Source organism: Gadus macrocephalus, chromosome 2, assembly GCF_031168955.1.
Source record: "Gadus macrocephalus chromosome 2, ASM3116895v1".
NCBI classification, from domain to species: Eukaryota; Metazoa; Chordata; class Actinopteri; order Gadiformes; family Gadidae; genus Gadus; species Gadus macrocephalus.
Window position 1 is genome coordinate 1,298,154 of NC_082383.1, and position 21,845 is coordinate 1,319,998.

General features: G+C 48.6%; 1 protein-coding gene across 1 annotated transcript in view; it reads left to right on the forward strand.

Annotated features, from left to right (window-relative positions):
• Positions 1 to 14,484, forward strand: part of LOC132470407 (coronin-7-like) — a 25,594-nt gene extending 11,110 nt beyond the window's left edge. Inside the window, exons 8-9 of the mRNA XM_060069025.1 lie at positions 13,725 to 13,802; positions 14,220 to 14,484. Of these exons, the coding sequence (XP_059925008.1) occupies positions 13,725 to 13,802; positions 14,220 to 14,306 (165 nt within the window). The 3' untranslated portion in view covers positions 14,307 to 14,484. The remainder of the gene's footprint in view (positions 1 to 13,724; positions 13,803 to 14,219) is intronic.
• Positions 14,485 to 21,845: the final 7,361 nt, after the last annotated feature.

A 21,845-nucleotide genomic window follows, 5' to 3' on the forward strand; every position in this document is an offset into this window, starting at 1 on the left:
GGGTGTCCATTAGCATCCCAACTCTGGCTCTCTATTTGTACGGCCCGTGTGTGTATACAGTATGTGTGTGTGTGTGTACACTGTTTACATCGTGTGTGTGTGTGTGTGTGTGTGTGTGTTTCCTCAAATTACAGTGCTGAAAATACCCCTCATAGTTTAGGGTAAGTGTGGGCTATGGAGCTGTGGATCTGTGGCTGCTGGCAGAGCGGAGGGACAGGAAAAGGGAATAGTTCTCTGGACGGCACGGGCAGATCCCTCCCTTTCAGCTCAGCCCTCTGCTGCTCTGGCTGAAACGAGAGAGGGCCCCAGGCTTGGCTCCGAGGGCCCGACCCAAGGCAGGGCCAGAAAAAAACGAATGTTTAAAAAAAGGCACTGCAGTCTCCCTGCTCAAATGTGGTGGTGGAGCCCAAGCGCCTAATATACTGTACCTTTAATGTCCCCCAGTATAATAATATACTGTACCTTTTAATGTCCCCCAGCATAATAATATACTATATCTTTAATGTCCTCCCGTTAAAATACAGGGACACTCTAGTGTGTTTGGGTGTGTACAGGTAATCCCCTGTGTGTGTGTGTGTGTGTGTGTGTGTGTGTGTGTGTGTGTGTGTGTGTGTGTGTGTGTGTGTGTGTGTGTGTGTGTGTGTGTGTGTGTGTGTGTGTGTGTGTGTGTGTGTGCCCATGGCACACATTTATTTTTGGATTGCTTGAGTGTCCGCGTTTAGGTTTCTCATTAAATTCAGAATAAACTTCCCATGCTGGGTTATACCCAGTAAGTGTTGCTTCTGGCAGAGGGCACAATGCAGCTTGGTGACGGCTGCACTGAGACCTAAACGTGGGTTCAAATCCACGGACCCAGAGGGATGTCAACGAAGGAGAATAGCGGAATTGGGTTCAACGAGGAAACCTCATACAGTAGCTTCATCCCCGAATAAGCCCCTAATTGAATATGTAAAGGAAAAAGTAGTGTTGGGTGTTATTTTTAATTTCCTTTCTCAAAAGTCGTTTAAGGGGCAGTAAACCAAAAATAGTTTTAAACTTGGTAATATGTCTGATATTATCCATCCCATTTTGGTCACTGTTCCTTAATTAAGACTGTAATTTAGAGAAATTATTTCTATAATCCTATGTCTCCACGCGCCAGTTTGTAATGGTTCTACGGTGCTCCGAACTCGAAGTCGCGTTTTTCTACCAAAGTCAAAGTGCCTTTTACGAGACACTGCGCAAAAAATGAACACCATGAGGAACCCAAACACCTCGCTTAATATGGCCGGCCCCTGTCATTACAGAAAAACACGAGTTGTGCAATTCTAAACCTACTTCGCTCATTATAACTGCCGTGCAGGAAGGTAGTGGCTAAAAAAAACACACAAAATCATCACAAAGTCGTCGTGGATCGCTACCATGGTAACTATCCACCACCCCCATCCCCCCATCCCTCCTTCCTAGAACTCTCCGCCCAAAACGCGGTTTTCTCTAATCTCATGGTGTCCGAAATCAAGCTGAAGCTCAAGTACACTTCCAGGGCTGCCAGGGATTAGCATTTGATAGATAGATCATTCAGCATTAACCATGTTTACATATCACGGAATGCCTTACACTAACAGGACTGGCCTACAGTCAACAGCATGAAATGTGAAATGAAACATCCATCTGGCACCAAGGTGCAGTCCCACGTCGTGTCAGAGCCGTGCAGCAGAGACCAAGCTCAAAGTAGGAGCTCCCAATCCAGCTCGGATCAAACCATCCCCTCCACACGCTTTAGCCCGTGATGTGGGTGAGGTGGCTGCTTTGCTGAGACCCTAGGTTAATTGTTGACATTGTCTACATCGAGATCTGATTTAGTTCTTGATTTTTGTTCAACTCATTCCCTCTTGCGTTGTAGAGCTGTATTCGGAATTTCGGTAGGTGGCCATCAATTGCCATCATTATATTCCGAACGAGTGATAGCAGCTCCCTTAGCTGTGCCTTTGTTTTAACCAACACACGGAGTGCCATTTGTAATCGCTTAAATTGCTAAAAAGAAACCGGTTGCAACTAGCTCATCGGGAGAAAAATAGATATTTTTGTTCATGTTTTTTTCTGTCAATTCACACAACTTTGAGGACTTTGTTTGGATTGGAACGGAGCCTAAGTGAATGCTTGGGCAGCGTTCCAATTGTGAATGTGAGTCTGTTCATGGCAGTGCTCTTCTGGAGCAACGCTCTGACGATGCGTCCGAAATCTATTCCTCTCCTCCCAATGTAAACGTGTCTTCGTAAGATGTTCCTCTGTGTGTGTGTGTGTTCTCGGGGAGAGAACTCTTTCTCAGATCCTTTTTCCCTCCCACCTAGCTAAATGTATCTCAGTTTTTAACGCAACAGTTCCAGACGGTTTAAGTCACTGGTCATTAAAGTATTTTTTATGGATGTCTTCATATATATTTGATTTAGAAATTCTTGATACACCTCTGTTAGGCAGCACTGCTTCTGGAAAGTATTTTTCCTTTGGAAAATATTCCTTGTGTAAAGTAAAAGACACCTGGCGAATCCAGTGTCTATTTCATGGTTTGTTGGTTTTCCTGGCAGGTTGGCCCAATAAAATGTTGCTTCCCCAGTGTAATCCATATAACCTTTCACCTTCCCGTCTCGATGAAGCCTGACCTTTCAATGTCCGCACATCAAACAGGAGAAAGTGAAAAGTGACTTTTTCACTCTGCAATACACATCCAATAAACCACGATAGATCAGCTGGCAGTGAATTGTTGCAGGTTTGTGATATCTGCGGTCATAGCTCTTCCTGATCCCTGCTAATCTCCTCTTCCTCTCAGATTTTTTCCTTTTCAATACATCTACTTCTGTATAATACTGGTTCTTCGTATTGTTATCGTAACTCACGTCTGCCTCCCTTATGAGGAATAAGCAGGAATTTCACAGATGAGTGTCAGTGTTTAGAAAGCGTGTGTGTGTGTGTGTGTGTGTGTGTGTGTGTGTGTGTGTGTGTGTGTGTGTGTGTGTGTGTGTGTGTGTGTGTGTGTGTGTGTGTGTGTGTGTGTGTGTGTGTGTGTGTGTGTGTGTGTGTGTGTGCGCGCGCCAGCTGGCGGAGACAAAGTACTTCCATGTGGGTGTTGTTTCGGAGCGCAGTGCTCATTAGCACGCTGGCAGCCTCGGGACTTGTTTGCTGTCCGACTAATTAAGGCGCACATGTGGGCGACACCTGGAGGCAAAAGGGGTGCTGCCGGGAATCAATCCGCAGTCTGCAGGGGCATCCCGGGGAGTGACGGATGGCTGAGTAGATCCGGTACCGTCCTCCTGCTCCCATACACCTGTTGGCCATTCATCGTCTGAGTCGAGTTCTGCTTCCAGCGGAGCTCAGAAAGGGAAAGGAGAGCAGGGCAGGAGGGGCTTGATGACAGCGATGATGTGAAGAATGAGATCAGTGCACTCGTGCGCCACATGTTTATGGGAAGGGGAAATCCAGCCTCATCGTGTTTTAATCGGCGAAATAATAAAAGCCTCCTCTGGCTGATTTGGAGAGAGCTCGCAACCTCAGTATCATTTGAACGCGTAGAAAGGGGGTTTAATTGTACCCTGCAGTGCTGTGTGCATCACCTTTTAAAACCTCTTAAACGGGTAGTTGTGCTGGCCTCGCCCTTTACCAAACAGTTGTGGAGATCTTAACGGCCAAGCTCCTTCAGATGCGATCAGTCTTTCCATGTTGGGAGCTTTCCCCTCGCGTTGTGTTGCTAATAACCTGTTGTTTAATGTTGTTGTAATGTTGCTGAGGTGCATGTAGCCAGTTGGAATACTTTTTTTTTTTATCTTTCGTAAGGGTGAGGCAATACATAACCACATTTTCACTAGCCTGCTCGTAAATGAGAACTCCCCTCCCTATCTATTATGTCGGGAAGCAGGTTGTGGAGTTCACCTGTCAGGAGGACCAAACTGATGAGCCAATAAGGACAGCGCTGCAGAGCAGCAAATAACCGGCCTGTCGAGCACAGCCAGGAGCCCTAGTGAAGACATCAGCGACCGAGCTAGTTCATGCTACTCTCCGCATGTACTAGCTCCGTTGCTAATGTTAGCCGTGACCAAACACCGTTGCTATCCCAGTGGACCACTGGGATAGCACTTTTTGTTTTTTGAGGCGATTCACGATGCTGGTTTAAAAGCAGACAGATGGTTTTGCTGGACATAAGCTGCAAGGCTTCCTCATGGAAATCTTAGCCTCGTAATTTACACCTCAGTGCGTTCTCAGTAGCCACATTCGTCCTTGGTTTAATTGTGTATGTGGGCTTTGGCTGTCTGCGTGTGTCTGTGAGGTAACGACAGGACAAGAACATTAGTTCTTGTCGTGTCGTAACCTTTCCCTCCTGCTGTTCTGTTGTCGCGCTACACAGCACCGTGCAGCGCGACGGTGACACCTCAAGTAGTGCTGGCCCAGAGACGTTCATTTCATAGCTACGCAACACAGGTGCGGCCGAGTGTCGCTGGCCAAGGAGGTACCAAAGTGGGTCCTTGTCAGTCTTATGAAAATACATAAGCTGTAGCCTAGCACGGCTGCGTTTCATCAAGCATTAGGTTATGCACAATCAAATCCAGGTGTGCATACCTATGTTGACAGAGAATGTTTATGTTGGAAAATGGTGGTCCTAAAAGCTAGGAGCGAGTTTCCCTCCCCAGTGTACGTCGCTTCATGAAATGGGAGTTCCTAAAAGGCCTCCCACACTTTTCGTTCACACCGTCTCTCTCGGACGAGGGGTAAGTGAGTTCATTTTTTACTTGATTGAACCGTTGGTTGGTGAGAGAGGTAAACAAAGGGCGATCTCCCCCGAGTGAAGAGCGAGAGCTCGGGGGGGGGGGGGGGGGGGGGGGGGGGGGGTTGGCTCTGCAGCGCGGGTCGTAGATGGCAGATATCTGGGGCGATTGAGACATTTTGTTAGCTCAGGCGAAAGAGGGGATTAATCAAAGAGTCTGTCAGCAGCCCAGTGCTCGGCTGTTGTCATGACTCCACACGAGGGAATGTGGGAATTGAACCTTGTACGTAACGGCCAGAGTAGATACAACAAGAGTCATTGGTGCACCGTGGGTTTGATTGTGCTCCGGGGCTAATATTTCACATTTAATCACGGGCCAATCCAGCCCCTCCTAGTGAACATCTGCTCTGAATATACAAACATAAATAGTGTCCACCGACCCCCATCCCCCCCTCCCTGAAAAAGTTTTAAAAAGTTTCCAACATAACAATTTCATTAAGTGAACAAACGACAAACGATATGTGAAACCTAAAATTCAGGGCAAAAAGAAACACGGGAGTTCGTGCAGTCGTGGGCGGTGTCGTGTATGCACACGCGACGTGTACACATCAGGGCCTCGCACACATGTGCCTCACGTGTAAGTTCCCCTTGCTAATCCAGACCTCGGCATAACGCGCCTCTATAAGCCCTTTGAAGAAGCCAGGCCTTATAATGTGGTCCGAGGGGCAGATTAAAGCCAGCTCACTGTTTCCGTCGCAATTATGAAAGCGCTGTAAATGACACATGGCATTAGGATGCCCTCCTCCTACGCCGGAATAAAACGGATTCATACAGTATCTGCAACTACGGTGGGATGTGTTTCCCTCGCACTCGTCCTCTCCTTTCCCAGATGCAACCCCCCTGCTCCCTCGGTCGTGAATTATGTCTTTGTTTTCATATCGCTGAGTAGGTCTGGTGTGCACACTTGTGTGCTGCATGGGTTCCAACGTTTCAACGGTTCCCTCCCAGGGCTTTCAGCAGTGTTCCTGCCTCTGTCATTACCAGTCTTGTCAGGCTCCCTGCATCCGTGTCTTGGGTTCAAACGATATAAGCCGCACACTCCCATCTGAAGAATATTCATTGAACCGCATCGACCATCAGAGTTCCCTTAGATCACCAAAGCACTGCGCAGATTAGAGATCGCTATTGGGCTGAAACTCGACCCGGTCGAGCCAGTTCTATCCTGGTGCTGCGGCCATACGCACGTTTTGATTTTGGACTCGGCAAGGCACCTCTCTGATGCCATCCAGCGCAGCCCTCGGTGACCCTTTGGGGACTGGTTAGTAGGCACCCTGCACACATCTGGTGCTGGCGTTCGCTCCACTGCTTGGCGTAGGCACCGGGGCCCATTCCTTTGTCCCTGGGCCCCAGAGAGGGGGCGATCACAGCCGGGACCCCGATCGGCTCGGCTGGCTCGGTCCCCCACCGTGGCCACACCTTCCAATTAGCACCATGCCTCAATAATCACAGTCCTGCTACTACTTCAGTGTTTTGTTTCACTGAGCCCAGCAGTTAAAGGGATTTGAAGGCTTTGGCGCATATAATGTGATGCCGTCGCGGAGAATCAGTAGTTAATGTGTGTAGGGCTTAGAAGGAAGTTTTATGAAAATACTGATGAGTGAAAATACCCAAAAGGGGGCATTCTGGCCTTTTATTCAAAGGCAACATAATAAGAAAAGCAATTGGGGTGGAGGAATAATTTGTCTTTCATCTAAATCAAAGATGGATTACCTCAAGTCAGGTGACCTCTTCTCTCTCCCGTCGTCATCCAAAATAAGCAAGGTTAAGTGTGCGTTGGCCAGATCTTTTATTTATGACTTATTATGAGAGGGAAAATAATTCATTCTGGCCTGGCTAGCTGCTCACTAATGGTTTCTACACTCCTTTTAGCATTCCTTAGAAAATCTATGCAGGGTAATCTTGCGCCGGCCACATCAAAGGGAGACTGTGGCCAGACATACTTAGAATTTGCTAGGTGCGCTTTATTGAATGTGTGCATGCGTTAAGTTTAGCTCAGAAATCTAGCAACAGCCAATACGTGTCCAGGAAACGTCTGACTTTAAAAAGATTCACAAACTCAATGCAAAACAACGGTCTGCGTCTGTTATTATGGGCTGAATCTGTGGCTGCGGGGTCAAATCTGTGCAGGTAAACAACAACTTGACTGTAAAGTTGCAGAGGAAGATTGTTTCAATTTTTAAATCCTTAGGCTGTACTTAGAAGGCAACGCTTTCTATACGAGTGCAAAAGATACTTTTCTCAATGACACATTCAAGTCCATGCAATAAACGTAATGATTCAGTTCAGCCAATTAATGGGAGTAGTCATTGTACTCATTTGAGTGTGGGAACCCAGACAAAAAGCCTATACCCCAAAATGTAGTATTCCTTTAAGACCTCTGGTTATCCCATTTATAGAGGACACTATATTTAAGCAGCAATCATTCTGTCCATATCTCTGTACCCTTGCCAGGAGCTCTCCTGGAGTGGCTATAGGGTCGACCGGCCAATAGCCTTAAACATCGTCCCTCTGCCTCAACTCCCTTCTACTTCTTTCACAACCATGTTTATTTAATGCTCTGAACCTTAGAAAAGAGAAGGGGAAATCAGTCTTGATAGAAGTATCAGTATAATGTGTTTTTAATCGTATTTATATATGTGTATGATGGTGCCAAATACCTATGGAAATGTTCGATGGGAATGCTTATTTTATTTCAGTGGCCAGTCCCATGTGTAGGACAGAGTCAGGGTGGTGTAAAGCCCTCTGTTGTCAGCGAGGTCCCATTCCAGCCCTGTGCCGTTGCAGCTGCACCTGAAGATCTGACTTGTGTTTTTCATTCCCTCGAATGGCAGCCTCTGCCCAGATTCTGACCTTGTCCGTTCATTTTGTCCGGAAGAAAGGGAGGGGGGGGGGGGGGGGGGTGGTGTGTGTGTGTGTGTGTGTGTGTGTGTGTGTGTGTGTGTGTGTAAAGGGTGGTGTGACATAAGGAAGAAAGTTGCAAAGATGTCCGTTCTGTCTGGTGTTCAAAGAAGTGACTAAACTGTCATGCAGTTTACAGTCACTGTGATGAGTTGCATGACACGTGTCAAATCAAATTGTGGCCCAGGGCCGGGATAACGTCCGTTTCGGTTCGGTCAGCTCTGGCGGTTCATGTGCGGTGACGATTAATCAGGTCTTGGTTGGTTCAAATGAACCACATGTGTACGTGGAAAAAAGCTGTCTTACAATAATTAATTGATTACAGTCTCCCTCTTGTGTCTTTTGCTTCATCTGCTACATCACTGTCCTTTCATCAGCCTTGGGTCTGCACCAGTTACAATCACGACAGTGGCTTGCAACCCCACGAATCAGTGCTTAAATGGGCCATGAAGGCAGAGCGGGAAAAAGACAGCCCGCTGATGGCTGAGAAGACGACTAATTAGCCGTGGATGAAAAGGCAGAAAAAATGACTTAATGGTAAGACGAAAAAGACCATGGCAGCAGTTATTGATTAGAGAGAGGACAAATGAAGGGATGAAAGGGAGCGTGACCATTAAAGATCAGGAAAATGGGGCTGAGCGAGCGAGAGAGAGGGATGAGAGTGAGGCACAGCTCGAAGGGGTGAGTGGCTGCATCTGGGGCATGCTAGTGATGTGTCTGCCTCACTTTGCATGGGGGCTTGAGGGGATCGGCGGGAGCCCGAGCCAGCAATCAGGGCCCCCGCAACCAACGTCAACAACCATACCAAAAGGCCCCAGTTCCACTCGTCGGTCTTTGATTAATATGAGGAGGCTTACGTTTGCTTCTTTGGTTCACTGTAATATCCCCTGATATCTGGACGGAAAATCTGGGATGTTTTTTTTTATTTTTTTACCTAACCAATCTTAATCATGTTGGAATAAGTTCCTCGGCGATTCATCCAGCCTGTTCACCCACTCACGGTGCCATTACGTCCTGCCGAAAATGAGCGTAGCTAAATGATTTCAGAGCTGGTTATAAGCTGGCCGCCACTGGTGCAAACACGGAAAGAGGGAAAAAATGGAAAGAGTGATAAACTAGTAAAAAAAAAGTAAAGTAGGAAAAGAGATGGAGAGAGGGGGGGGAAGGTTGAAATCATTGCCATATGTGCGCACACAGGCACCTGATAGTCATCCCGGTGGGTGGATCAACATTCTATTTGAGTGACACAGATGTGCTCCCACTCTGCCGAAGCTCAAGTTAAACAGCCAAGGAAGAAAGGCAAACGGTGAGAGGTTGCTTTCATTGCAGGAGGGTTTTAAACATATGGTAAAATACATGAATCTATAATCAGCCAGATGACTGGCGCTATACTTTGTATGCTTATTTATGTAGGTCTCAATGAAGTTTCTAATCTCTGCATCGCCTATTCTCTATTGGATTTGATTTAGAGCTATCCATGCTAATAAGCTTGATGTTATCCCTTTTTCAACCTGTGTGCTCTCAGGCATTCCCCCTTCGTATTTTGTGTTTAATCTTTTTCTCATTACATTCCTGCTTCCAAAAAAAACACTTTCCCAAAACGGTACAATTTACTATTTTGATGATTATTTTGACTGTTATCCAAAGTGACATGTAGTCAAAACGGAGTTCATTAAGGAGCAGGTAGGAGTTAATCATCTTGTTGTGGCTAGGATCTGGAAGTCTTTACCTTGGTTGGATGAAAAGCCACAAATTCTACTGACCCCCTCATTCACACAATCTTTGATGCTCGCCCCAAGAGTTGTCATTGTGTCCTTCGCGGGTTCCCTCTCTGATTCCAATGCTGTGACGTAGTCATCGAAGCAGGTGAGGCCTGTTACCCCCTCCACAATGAATTACACCTCAACCCCGCTCTCCCTGAAAACGAATTGCTCTCCCCCTCCTCTCCCACCTCCTCCCCCGTCCTTCTGCGTGAACCCCATCAGCTCTGTGCCGTAGCTTCGCCTTTGTTCTGTTGCTAAGATCAACAAACCGCTCGTTCCCCTCCCGCCCGCTGCCGTCTCTGGATGGATCTGCAGCATGTTGGCCAGGTGAAGCCGCAGGGGCCCTTTGGTGCGCTGGATGAGAGCGGAGTTCATGGCTTCAGTGGAGAGATGCTATTTGGCAGTGCACACGGACGGGGGGATGGACGGACCTGGGCCCCAGATGTCTGGTCTCCCTGGGTACCCTGTGGTGACTCGTCGCAGCCTGAACAAATTCCCCTCGTTCGATCGACATCGCTTGGGGTTTGATCAGGGGCTTTTCGTGGTAGAGCCTGCTCATGGAAAGACAAAACGCTCAATCACTCACTGCTCCGTCCCCGGCCTGTCTCGACTGTGATGGTATTGTCATCGATAGGCTCGAGGCTGTGCATGTGCTATAGGAGGACACGAGGGCTGGAGTATGACATCATGTCGGTGAATGGGAGCCCATGTGGTCCATAGGACACGTGGACGCCGTGGCCTGTCTGGAGTTTCAGACATCAGCCGGGTTTATGGCCCCGGGGGGCTTAGGGGAACTGGCGGGCTCAGGCAGCGCTGCACAGGCCTGACGTTGTCATGGCAAGAAGCTCAAAGCCTGCCTTTGCTAGCAGTTCTGGGTCAGCACAAAGGTGACTGTTTTGAACGTTTAAGACCTGAATGGACATTTTTCCTTTTTGAACGTGAATTATTTCTACTGGAAGGCCAAAATAGTGTCTGTGGTGCACCTTGAAGCAAAGAGTTTTTCACTGATGCAGAGTGTGGGGACTGCACACACACGGCCATTGCAATGAAGTCACTGTTTATTCGCCGATAAACCGTCGTACTAACACTGTGGTGCCGTGCTTTTTAGTTTGAGCTGGCTTGTGAGATTTAAGTCCAGCGACTATGAATAAGGTTTAAGCTTATTCACAATCACTATAGTCGATTGTACACAAAACCTAGATTCTATATATCTATATATGTAGACTCAAAGTACAACCTTTGGCTGCCCCTAGCCGAACCCAGCCATGGGGTCGGCTAAGCTCAGGTAGAGTGGGTAGACTTGTAACCGAAACGTTGCTAGATCGATCCTGCTAAATGCTCTAAATGTAAACGTAAAGGTAAGGGTCGTGGCGAAGTTATACGCCAGACAAGCCTCCTGGATTCCTCCTCTTTCCTCCCCCCTTTCTCCCTCCCTCTCTTCCACTCTCTTCATTTGATCTATCTGTTTTCCGGGCCATTCATTCAGTGGGCCCGGAATGCTCCAGTACATCTGGCCTACTTGTCATCCGCCTCGTATCAAAGCCTGCATGGGCTCAGCTACCTGCAGGAGGCTCGCTGACGAACCCCAGGCCCGGGAACCGACCGCACGCTGGGCCCAAGTGTTTACCTCTCCCAGGACTTATTGTCAACCGGCACTCTCTTTGCGTTGCTGGAGTTCCTATGGTAACCTTCTGTTGCCGGGTCGATAGAATGTTCCCTAATCCCCCTTGGGGGTTTTATTATATACATATGTGCGCATGTATATGCATGGAGCCATGATAACATAACAAGAGACCTCCGCTCCTTGCATTAGTAGTGTTTCCATGGTGACCTCTCGGTGATGATGATGATGATAATAATAATAAAGGGTGAAGGATATCCCCCCCATCTTCATATGTATTTAAACTTGGCACAGTCCCATTTAGAAACCTTGCTACTGTGGTCTCCCCCGTGCTCTCTGTTACAAATGAAAAACTGCTCCTCTGATGGGTGTCATGAATCTAGCAGTAAACCCCACTGTGACCGGTAGACAATGCATCCATACGTGCGGTTGTGATTTATACCCCCTGGCTCCGCGTCTCTCGTCTCTCTCGGAGAGGATTGGGGCCTCAGCGCTACGTTAAGCAGCCTCTGTGTGTGTGTGTGTGTGTGTGTGTGTGTGTGCGTGTGTGTGTGTGTGTGTGTGTGTGTGTGTGTGTGTGTGTGTGTGTGTGTGTGTGTGTGTGTGTGTGTGTGTGTGTGTGTGTGTGTGTGTGTGTGTGTGTGTGTGTGTGTGTGTGTTAGCCAATGAAACTCAGAAAAACGGCAGTATTTCTGGTCTTAAACCACATTCACTCTCCCCTTTTCCTCAACCCAAACTGAATCGGGAGTTATGTCGAGTCCTAAGTGTGTGTATGTAATTCACGTTGAATTGTTTGACATTCGCCCCCGCCAGAAAGAGATCATAACAAGTTGTGGGTATGGCGTGTACATTAGGGAGACGTTCTCCGCTCGGATCGGTGTCTTAGTCCGTACGTCTCCATAACGCGCCCCTACACACTCACAGCGAGTTACCGTTCCCTTGACACATGTCCTTCATTTACCATCAGAGTGCACCCATGCACTTAACGTTAGCCGTGTGGAAAAGATTTCAGTAAGAGAAACGCGGCACGAGGCCTCTCCCCCCCCCCCCCCCCCCATATCCCACCATCAAACAAACCAGTCCCCAGAATCCGTGCTCCCCAAACCGCCACGCTGAGTGTGTGGACGTCAGAGAAAGGGAAGTGGGCTTCGAAAACAAGCCTTGATGGGGCCCACATGTGTTGCACTCGGGGCACATGTACCAAACCTCCCCCAGCCCCCCCCCCTCCACCCCCACAACATTGAGACCTGATGCTTTGCTCCCGTCCCCTGGTCTGACCGACCTATCGTTTCCCCCTCCATGCAGCTGATAAGCAGGCCTCAAGATAAGCAGGCCTCAAGGCAGAGAGCTCTCTGCGCTCTATGTTAATGCTCAGTTCTGGTTCCACGTCGACGCAACGCAACGACCACGCAGACGCTTACGATGCAGTCGTGAACCTCTTTTGGTTCCGTGTCGGGTTTCAGTGAGCGGACCAATCACAGGCCCTTCCTGTGGACGCAAGGAGTGTCCGCAAGGACGTAACGGGGTCCGTAAACCCCCTTTGCGTTGCGTCGACGTGGAACCATAACTGAGTCTTAAGGGCGCACGGTGGACCCGAGAGGCCCCGGTTCGTCCTGCGCTACTCGGCAGGTTCAGAAGGCGCACCGAGCCCACCGGGGTTCCCCTGTCCTTCAGTTGTCCCTCTGTTTATCACCCTGGTGGGTGTGAGGTATCTCCACGAGGAAGAGGTCGCCCCCCCCCCCCCCCCCCCCCCCCCCCCCCCATCTCTGCTCATTCCAGCCCGGGAATCACCTCTGACTCACTGTTCTCGGCGGTTCAGTTGAGAAGGCTGTAAATAAACCTGTAAATGACGGTGAATAAATGACTGCGGTCATTTTGGCTGAGGGACGGCCAGCCCATGGCTCCCATTGCAGGTCGTTGACCCGGCTGGTGTGCGCGGAGGCGGGGTGTAACTCTAGCATCCAGCCCTCGGATAGCAGAGCCCTGAAAGGCCCAGACGCTGAGGTCTATAAGTAGTCGTTACTTGACACATAGCTTGCTTTTAGCGAGACGCTCGTAACTGCGGTTTGTTGGATTCCTGTCTGCAGAGGGGATGGTGGGAGATTAAGAGTGTTCGGAACGCCCTCAGTTATTTCCTTTTTTGTTGGAACTGTTAACATTACATTGGTTCTTCAATTCAGATGCATTGCATTTGGGAAATAATCTCTGCGTATTGAGTATAATCTAAGCGTATTGCTGAAGTCCCCCATCAAATCAGTGCAGCGAACTCTTGTTTTGACACATGCCCCATGGACGGGCCGGTAAAAAGTAACACACAAACACACAGACAATAAGTCACGGCCCCCGGAACCCTAAGCTGCGCTTCGGGGCATCAGTCACCGTGTCTGCTACATCAACGCTGACAAGGGGTCCTTATCCAGGGACAAGTCCTGGTCTGTTCCAATATGGAGACCTGTCAGGGGCACAGGGGAGACATCAGGTCTAATTTTCTCCTCCTCATCCCATCCCGTCAGCTGTCTCTCCTAAACACCTCATTCATCGACGGTGCAGGATTTAGCGTGATGTGACTTGGATGTTTCTCATGGGACACTGATGCCCTTGTGTGTACAAATGACTCTAACGGGTGACCCTGTTTTGATTTCCCTTGTAGAGCGTCAAGAATATGCACAGCAGCAAAGGCTCCCGCGCTCTCTGGGCGAGAGATGACTACCTGCTGACCACGGACACGGTAAGGAGAGGATCCACAAGCCTTTGCAATGCGCTCAAATCTCTGCATGGAAGTCAAGTGTTTACTGGTGCCTGGGTTTGTTTATCACTCTACGCTCCGTGTATTTTTATTTGTGTGTTTATTTTATGTGTGTGTGTGTGTGTGTGTGTGTGTGTGTGTGTGTGTGTGTGTGTGTGTGTGTGTGTGTGTGTGTGTGTGTGTGTGTGTGTGTGTGTGTGTGTGTGTGTGTGTGTGTGTGTGTGTGTGTGTGTGTGTGTGTGTCTTTCCGGTATTGACCCTGCGTGTGTGTTTTTGTGGATACGCCTGCGGTATTGACCCTGTGTGTGTTTTGTGTGTGTGTGTGTGTGTGTGTGTGTGTGTGTGTGTGTGTGTATGCATGCGGTATTGACCCTGTGTGTGTTTTGTGTGTGTGTTTAGCACCGTGGTCGGGAGGTGAGGCTGTGGGACAGCAGGAAGCTCGGCTCCGCCCTGGGATCCGTGTCCGTCAGCGACTCCAGCGGGTGAGTGGTCGCCGTGGCAACGTGTCGCACCGGCGTGCACCCTGGCTGCAGGCTCTCTATCTTCCCCCTGTCAGGACGCTGACAATAAGCACTCTTGTGCGGCGATCCATACATGTGCGAGACCACATGGTTGGTCTATGAATGCGTATGTGTGTGTCTTTGGTAGTAAAACTAAAAGTGTGTGTGTGTGTGTGTGTGTGTGTGTGTGATACATTGTGAGGGGGGCCTCTATCCTGTGCCGCTGGTCAGCAGGTTACAGAACGCAGACCTCCCACAGTCCTGGCACTGTCCCTTCAAATTCCGGACATTTCCGGGATCTCAATCATATACGGACGGACACACACACCGTTCTGTCCTCTCTTCTCTACTTCCTTCTAAGAAAAAAAGTATACAAAGAAATTGAAAAGCTAGGGAGCAACACACACGCACGCACGCACGCACGCACACACACATGCATTCACACAGTTCTATCTTGAAAGGCCAGGTAGCAGAACCCCCCCACATCACACACAGACCAGGCACGCACACTGCAAGTCCTTTCAACTTCTGAACCCCCCCCCAATCCCTCGCTCACTTCGTTTATTTTCCCGGAGGCCTGGCGGAGGGGGGTGTGTGGGGGGGGGGTGTACCCCGGGAGCGTTGACAGACCCCCCAAGGGAGGAGGCGAAGGTGTGTGTGGTCATTTTTTATTCCGAACCGGTCCCGTTCACTTCTGCTCCGAGCACCTCGACGATCACGCACATATGCGCTGGTCTGCATTACCCATCATGCATCTGCGGCGGATTCCTTTCCGAAACCGCAGGGATGAAATGTAGCGGGAAGAGAATCGCAACGTCTGTGTTTATAAAGTGCTGTTGAAGTCCCCGTGGTAGGAGATGTGTCGAGCTCGGTTCAGAGACGGAAGCCGGGTGACTGACTGATAGGGAACACATGTGTTTGTGATTTGCAGAGTGATTCTACGTGGAGCCGTGGTGAGAGTTCTCCAAGGTGTGAAAAGTCCTCCTCTGCACTGAAGGGTGCTGGGGTTGAGGCAGGCTCTCCTTGTGTGTACCAGCGAGCTCTTTCTCTGTTTACCATGGGAATAGTTTTCCCAGTGGAATGCTGCTGTTTGCCTCCCTCCTTATTCGGAACGTGTGTTTGTGTAAGAGAGGCAGGCGTTTAGGAGTTGACACTGCAGGGATTCCAATAACCACCTCCGCACTTTCCCAACCACTGTCCTCTCTCTCTCCATCACTCTCTCTCCTTTTCTCTCTCCGTCTCTCTCCTTTTCTCTCTATCCGTCTCTCTCCTATCTTTCTTTCTTTCTCCATCTTTCTCTCTTTCTCTCCCTTTCTCCCTCTCCCTCTCTCTCTCTCTCTCTGCCTCCCATGTATTTGAAACTAGGCTCCATTTTCTCTTCACTTTACCCTTTTGGCTGAGATGCCCTAAATATTAGATTTTCCAAACCAGTGTGCTTATTTGGTGCCATCCAAACATTTAAGTTATTTTTGATTGAAATGTCGCTGGTCTGACATAGGGCTTTATGTGTGCCTCTGCCGATCAACATTTTATTTCAAGTTGAACTTGGCAGAGGGAAGGCAGGTCAAAAACATATTCAGTAAACAGAAAGATTATTTGGTTTGAATCGAGTGTCATGTGCGACCACAGCTTGTCAGTCGTCCAGTGGCCACTGACCACACATTCCGGCTCCCTGCTGACTGTCACTCAACATCTTTTGGTTTTGTATTATATATCTTATTTTTACCATCAGACTGAAATGCTTATGTGAGAAGAACAGTTTTAATCCCGGTTTGGAGGATAGGATTACTGCAACTTTTCTTTTTTATCAAGGTGCGAATGCGACCGTGTAGTGTCTTTATTTATTTATTTTTTATGTCCCGCCTCCTTCTCTTTGTCTCCATCTCTCCCGCTTGCTCTTCTGTCTCAAAAAAATCTAAATTTTCTTACAAAGTCAATTTTCTTCCTCTTTTTCTTAACAATTTATGAGCTATGAGGCAATTAGAATATAATTAATAAAGTTTTATCACAAGTTTCATATGTAAACATGTAATTTCATGCAGTATTTCATTTCAATTAGAATATTTATATTAACACTCTTGACTCAAGAAGACTCTGAAGTTTCTCTGCTACTATCATCATCAAGTTATCATTTTCCAAGGCCTTACTTATACTACTCTTTGCATTCTCTGATCCTTCGCCCTACCCATTATGCTCTTCTCCCCCCCGCCCCGGCCCTTTCCTCTCCATCCTCTGACGGTTCCGTCCTCGGCCAGGCCAAACCTCCCGGCCCCGCGGCCTCGCTCGGGGCCCGGGTGGGGGCCCAAACCCCTGGCTCCGTCCCCTCCCTCTGTAACACATACGGTCAGCCTCCGAGACGAGGTCCAGATCTAGCCACGCTTCAGGAGTTAAATCAGGGGGAAAATGTAATCACTGCATTAAATCATATTCGTCTGCTGTCCGGCGTGCTCGGTTTTATTGAGATGAACGACCCGCCGTAGCAGCAGATGGTTCTCAGCGTCGGCCGATAACTGAAGTGGTCGCTCGCTCGGGGGGAAACGTTTGCTGGCATCGGTGTCTCGTCACGTGCCAAAGTCAAGTCGAGTTCCCCTCAGTTTGTAAATTATAGTCTATCATTCTTTCTTTCTTTCTTTCTTTCTTTCTTTCTTTCTTTCTTTCTTTCTTTCTTTCTTTCTTTCTTTCTTTCTTTCTTTCTTTCTTTCTTTATGCTGTCTCTCTTTCACGCTGTCTTTATGCTTTCTTGCTTTCTTTCGAAGAAACCGAGGACTTTGTTTAAAGTTGTACCAAATACTGAATTATTTTAATGTTGATATTTTTTTTTATTCATATATATAAAAAAATGTATTCAGTTATTCCATAGCTTATAATATGTGCCATACGATCAGCCTGTTTGTGATGATCCATGTGTCACTTCTTTTTCTATCCAGCCTCATTGCTTTCCCTCTTATCTGCCCTGTGATCTATTAGTAAGGCGCGCAGCCCATGACAAGCCCCAAATCGGGCAGATAAACGCAGGCCTTCGGCAATCATCTCAGCCAAATTAGCCTCCCCTCTCCCCGCGCTAACGTCGAAGCTAAACAACAGCAGACGGTCGAGTCAAACATCAGCAGCCAGACCATCGCTCCGTGTCATCCGATGCCTGAGGTCCAGATAAAGATGGATTTGTTCTCCGGGTCTGGTTTTAATTAAAGACACAGGATAACGCGGTGTGTAATTGGAGCGCGGGCTGGCTTATATCAGGTTAGCGAGGATGCTACGTCAGTGATACAGCGCACTGTTTTCTTTGGTGCGGCGCAGGAACGCACTCCCGGTCGGACGGGATGGTTTCGGTGGAATATATTTTGGACGGAGAGTAATGGAGGGAAAGTGTTTGTTTTTTCTGCTGGGGTTGAAATGGAGCCTGGGGGAGACTGGTTGCCCAGTGGGTGTTGCGTCTGAGAGGGGCTGTTTTAACGCTGCGGACCCTAGGTAGCTATTACCGAAGGAACAGCCTCACGGGCAGCAGAGAACAACAACACCCTCTCACTGCTATTAGCTTCGTCTCACTCTGCCCTCCATAAACCCAAATTATAATAATGACTTTAATGGGGCCTCCAGGCCTGGCCCAATCAGTGATCTTCGCAACTGGCTCCCGATTGCAAACAGCCTGCCACGTAAATAGCCACGTCGTCACAATGACCCGTACTCATTCCACTGCTCAATGCAAACACACACACACACACACACAAACATACTCATTCACACACACACACACGCACACTCAGTCGCACCCGCCAGCGAGACACACACACACACAGACAGACACAGTCGCACACGCCAGCGAGACACACACACAGACACACAGTCGCACACGCAAGCGTGCCACGATGATGCATGCTCATGCGTTGGCCCGTGGACGTGGCGCTGAGCTGACGGGACAATTCTCAATTCTCTCGAGGGTCACTTGGTTGGGATTCGGCATGACAAAAATTGAGCATAGAGTTTCACCACTTTAATTGGGCCCAGTCACTAGCAATCATATGTTCCTGTACTGCAAGACATGGAAAAAAAGGCCGTCACACACACACACACACGCACGCACGCACGCGCGCGCACACACATACACACACATACACACGCACACACGCACATTAAAGGGGTAGTTCGGAATTTTGGACATAGGGCCTGATTCCCAAACCTTGGTGTTCTTTATCATTGGAGACAGTTTTCAACACATTTCATTCAGTCCTTCTAGTTGCAGAGTTCGCTCGTGCTAGGCTAGCGCACGGCAACGGGCAATACTAGCCTGCTAATAAAACAGTCTTACCCACTCCACAGTACACCCGCGGTAAATCAATTATAACGCTAGACTAAGTAAATGTCTGTGTTGATAGATCGCATGAATCATCGCATTTTGACGGACTACTTTCTCAGCAGCAGTGGTATTTAACCTAGGTATCAGTCCGCCGCTGCCGTAGCCTACTACCAGGAATATAACACTGCTGCTGAGACACAGCAAGTCCCTCACAATGCAACGCAATGCAAGGTTGGTTTTATTTCTAACATTATTCTATCAACACAGACATTTACATCGACAGTCTGGCATTATAGTTGATTTACCTCGGGTGTACTGTGGAGTGGGTAAGACTGTTTTATTAGCAGGCTAGTATTGCCCGTTGCCGTGCGCTAGCCTAGCACGAGCAAACTGTGCAACTAGAAGGACTGAATGAAATGTGTTGAAAACTGTCTCCAAGGATAAAGAACACCAAGGTTTGGGAATCAGGCCCTATGTCCAACATTCCGAACTACCCCTTTAAGGGATCACTGTTCTCTATGACTCATCAACCCACCAAGCCGTCTGATTGGAGAGGACAGACGTCACTCCCCAGGGAGCCGACCCCTTCTGTGTTCCCAAAGGGCCCAGGTTCCAGATACCCGTGAGGGGACCTTTCTGCTGAGAGACTGGGTTGCGGTCGGTAACTGGGGGGAGGGGGAAGGGCTCCCAGTAGTGGTCGTGGTTAGGGTCAGAGGTGGAGGAGGTCGGTGGAATGTTCCAAGACGCGGGATCAATTAGGGGGGTCTCGGAGCAGATATTCAATCTAACACACTTACCAACACGCCCCTGTTCCTGCAACGCCTTGAAGGCATGCCTCCGAAGCACGCATGCACACACAGCTATAAACACACACACACTCTCTTTCACTCTCAAACACCCTCTCTCTCTGTCCCTCTGTCTCTCTCCGTCTCACACACACTACTACACACACATGTGTTTAACGCCCTGCCCCACATCCATACGCTACTTTCAAGGCTGGTTCTCTGCAACGCTCCCACTCCCTCTCCCTCTCCCTCTCTCTCTCTTGCCCCGAGCGCAGCAGCTCGGCAGTGTAATGGATCCAAACACTTTCCTGATCAGGTAGATTGAGCACAGCTCCTCTGTCCCATTAAAGAACCAGGCCTTGAACAACAGTCCCACTGCATTCTGCGCCCGGCCCCGTTGCCTATATAATCAGTCCCAGATGAGGGATTTCCTGGAGGGGAGATTAAGCGCAGCTACATCTTGGTTAACTGAAGCAAGCCAGAAAATGCCACAGAAAAGGCTGGTCTGAACACTCGCTGGGCTGCTGCCGCTTTTCCAACACTGGGGCTTTATCAAGGTGTGGCTCAGCGCGGACGCCTGGAAACCAGCTCCAGAGAGATTAGGGATAAGGCCGCTTTTGGGTTTGATTCTGAAAAGCGTATTCAATTCATCTTAAGTGCTCGCACTTGATGTGAACCAAACAAAAGTACTTGCTGATTGGGCTCAATAATTCACATTGGAGTTAAACAAACAGCCACTATGTTTTAATGCTTTTTCCTTCGCTTTTTGAGTTAAAAATACTACAACTAGAACCCGCCAAAAACACAGAATCAAAAAAATCTCAGATTTGTGATACTTACCGAAAAACGTACCGCTTTCTTTGTGTTGTTGTGCAGACAGTTTGTTATTGTGGTCGTCATTGTCATGACCAATTGAAGAAATTCAAGTTGAAGGTCTGACGGGGTGAAGCCAGGGCCAAGGCCTGTAGGGTCAATCAGGTTCATACCTTCCCCCTCATCGGGGAAGTTTGTAGGAGCAGGGTCGTGTCGGAGCTGCACCGGCCCTGAATCTGCCCAGTGTCAGATGAATCGCGGGGACTGGAATCTGTTAGTAATTTAGGATTCCAGCTTGTGTTTGGTCTTGGGGGGAGCTACACCAGTGGCAGAGGTTAAAGCTAGGATAGACCTTTTATTTTAGAAGCATCTTTCGGTCATGTTTGATTAAATTCTCTTTCTACACCAACGACAATCAATAAATCAAATGCTCTGACAAACAAATGAAAACAATCTGTTATCTATAGCCGTCGCAGGTGTGTACTAAGCCCGTCCAAGTGTTGAATTCGACCCGAATGAAATGATTGGATGGTCCTACCTGTCTATGTACCTACCTTCCTAGCCACCTTCCTATGTGTATCCTGCCCATGCATTCATTACGCATGACCCATGTCTTCCACAGGGCTAGTCAGACTCATTGATAAAGCAAGCCCTTGTTTTGGGGGAGTGGCTTTGGAGGGCCAAACCCACTCCCCCAAAAACACGGGACTAGCTTGCTTTTTTTTTTAGCATTGAGGCTTGATGGAAGGTATTTTATTTCAGTTGGATACTTTCAAATTCAAGCTTCCTCTGGCCCGTTTCTCCAAATTGCCAACCCTAGCTTTAAGGGAAAAATGGGGGAAGAACAGGGTGGAGAGACCAATACTTGAAATCCCCTAATTTTCTGTCAAGATGTTGTCTCAGTGCTGGATTTCATGGAGGTTTGATTAAAACGTATGTGCTGCTGACCTCAGCCACCCTGACTCCCTCCCTGCCTTCCTTCCTCCTTCCTGGCCTGCCTCCCCTTCTCGGTAGACTCTCGTCTCTTTGCGGCGCTGTCAAAGATCCAGCTGTCGTTCTTCAATATCAAATTCAATACCTTTCTTTATGCTCACCTGGCCGCCTCCCCTCCCCCCCTCCCCCATCCCATTCACTCCCAATCCTGACTTTCTTTCCATCCTGCCCCAGCCCCACCACCACCCCTTCCTCTCGCAGTGAGAAGAGAGATTTGGGAGGGCGGGAGGGCGGGAGGGAGCAGAGCTTTTGAAGGTGCTGCCGTCTGGGATTCCAATTAGGTGGTTTATTTTAGAGCAGGGCCTAATGGAGCTCTTTCAGCGCTGGTAAAAAAAACACACATGGAGTTATGTGCCGTTGCTGGCAGGGAACATCTAATATAATTCACAGAGGGATTCAATTTCATCCCGCAGGTATTTCTTGCCGCACTCTGTGCTTCAGAAAGAAGCCCTTTGTGGGACTTCTGCTACACCAGGCTGGAATCAAAATAGAAAGATACTAAGAGGCAGGTCCCCTTGCCCTGGTCCCCCTCACCCTTTTTTCCAGGATGGTTTTCTATCATGGTTTGTTTTATGATTTCATACGGCCGGTGGAGCCATCAGGGGCCACCACATTGCCTCATGTCGCAGTTTAAAATGGT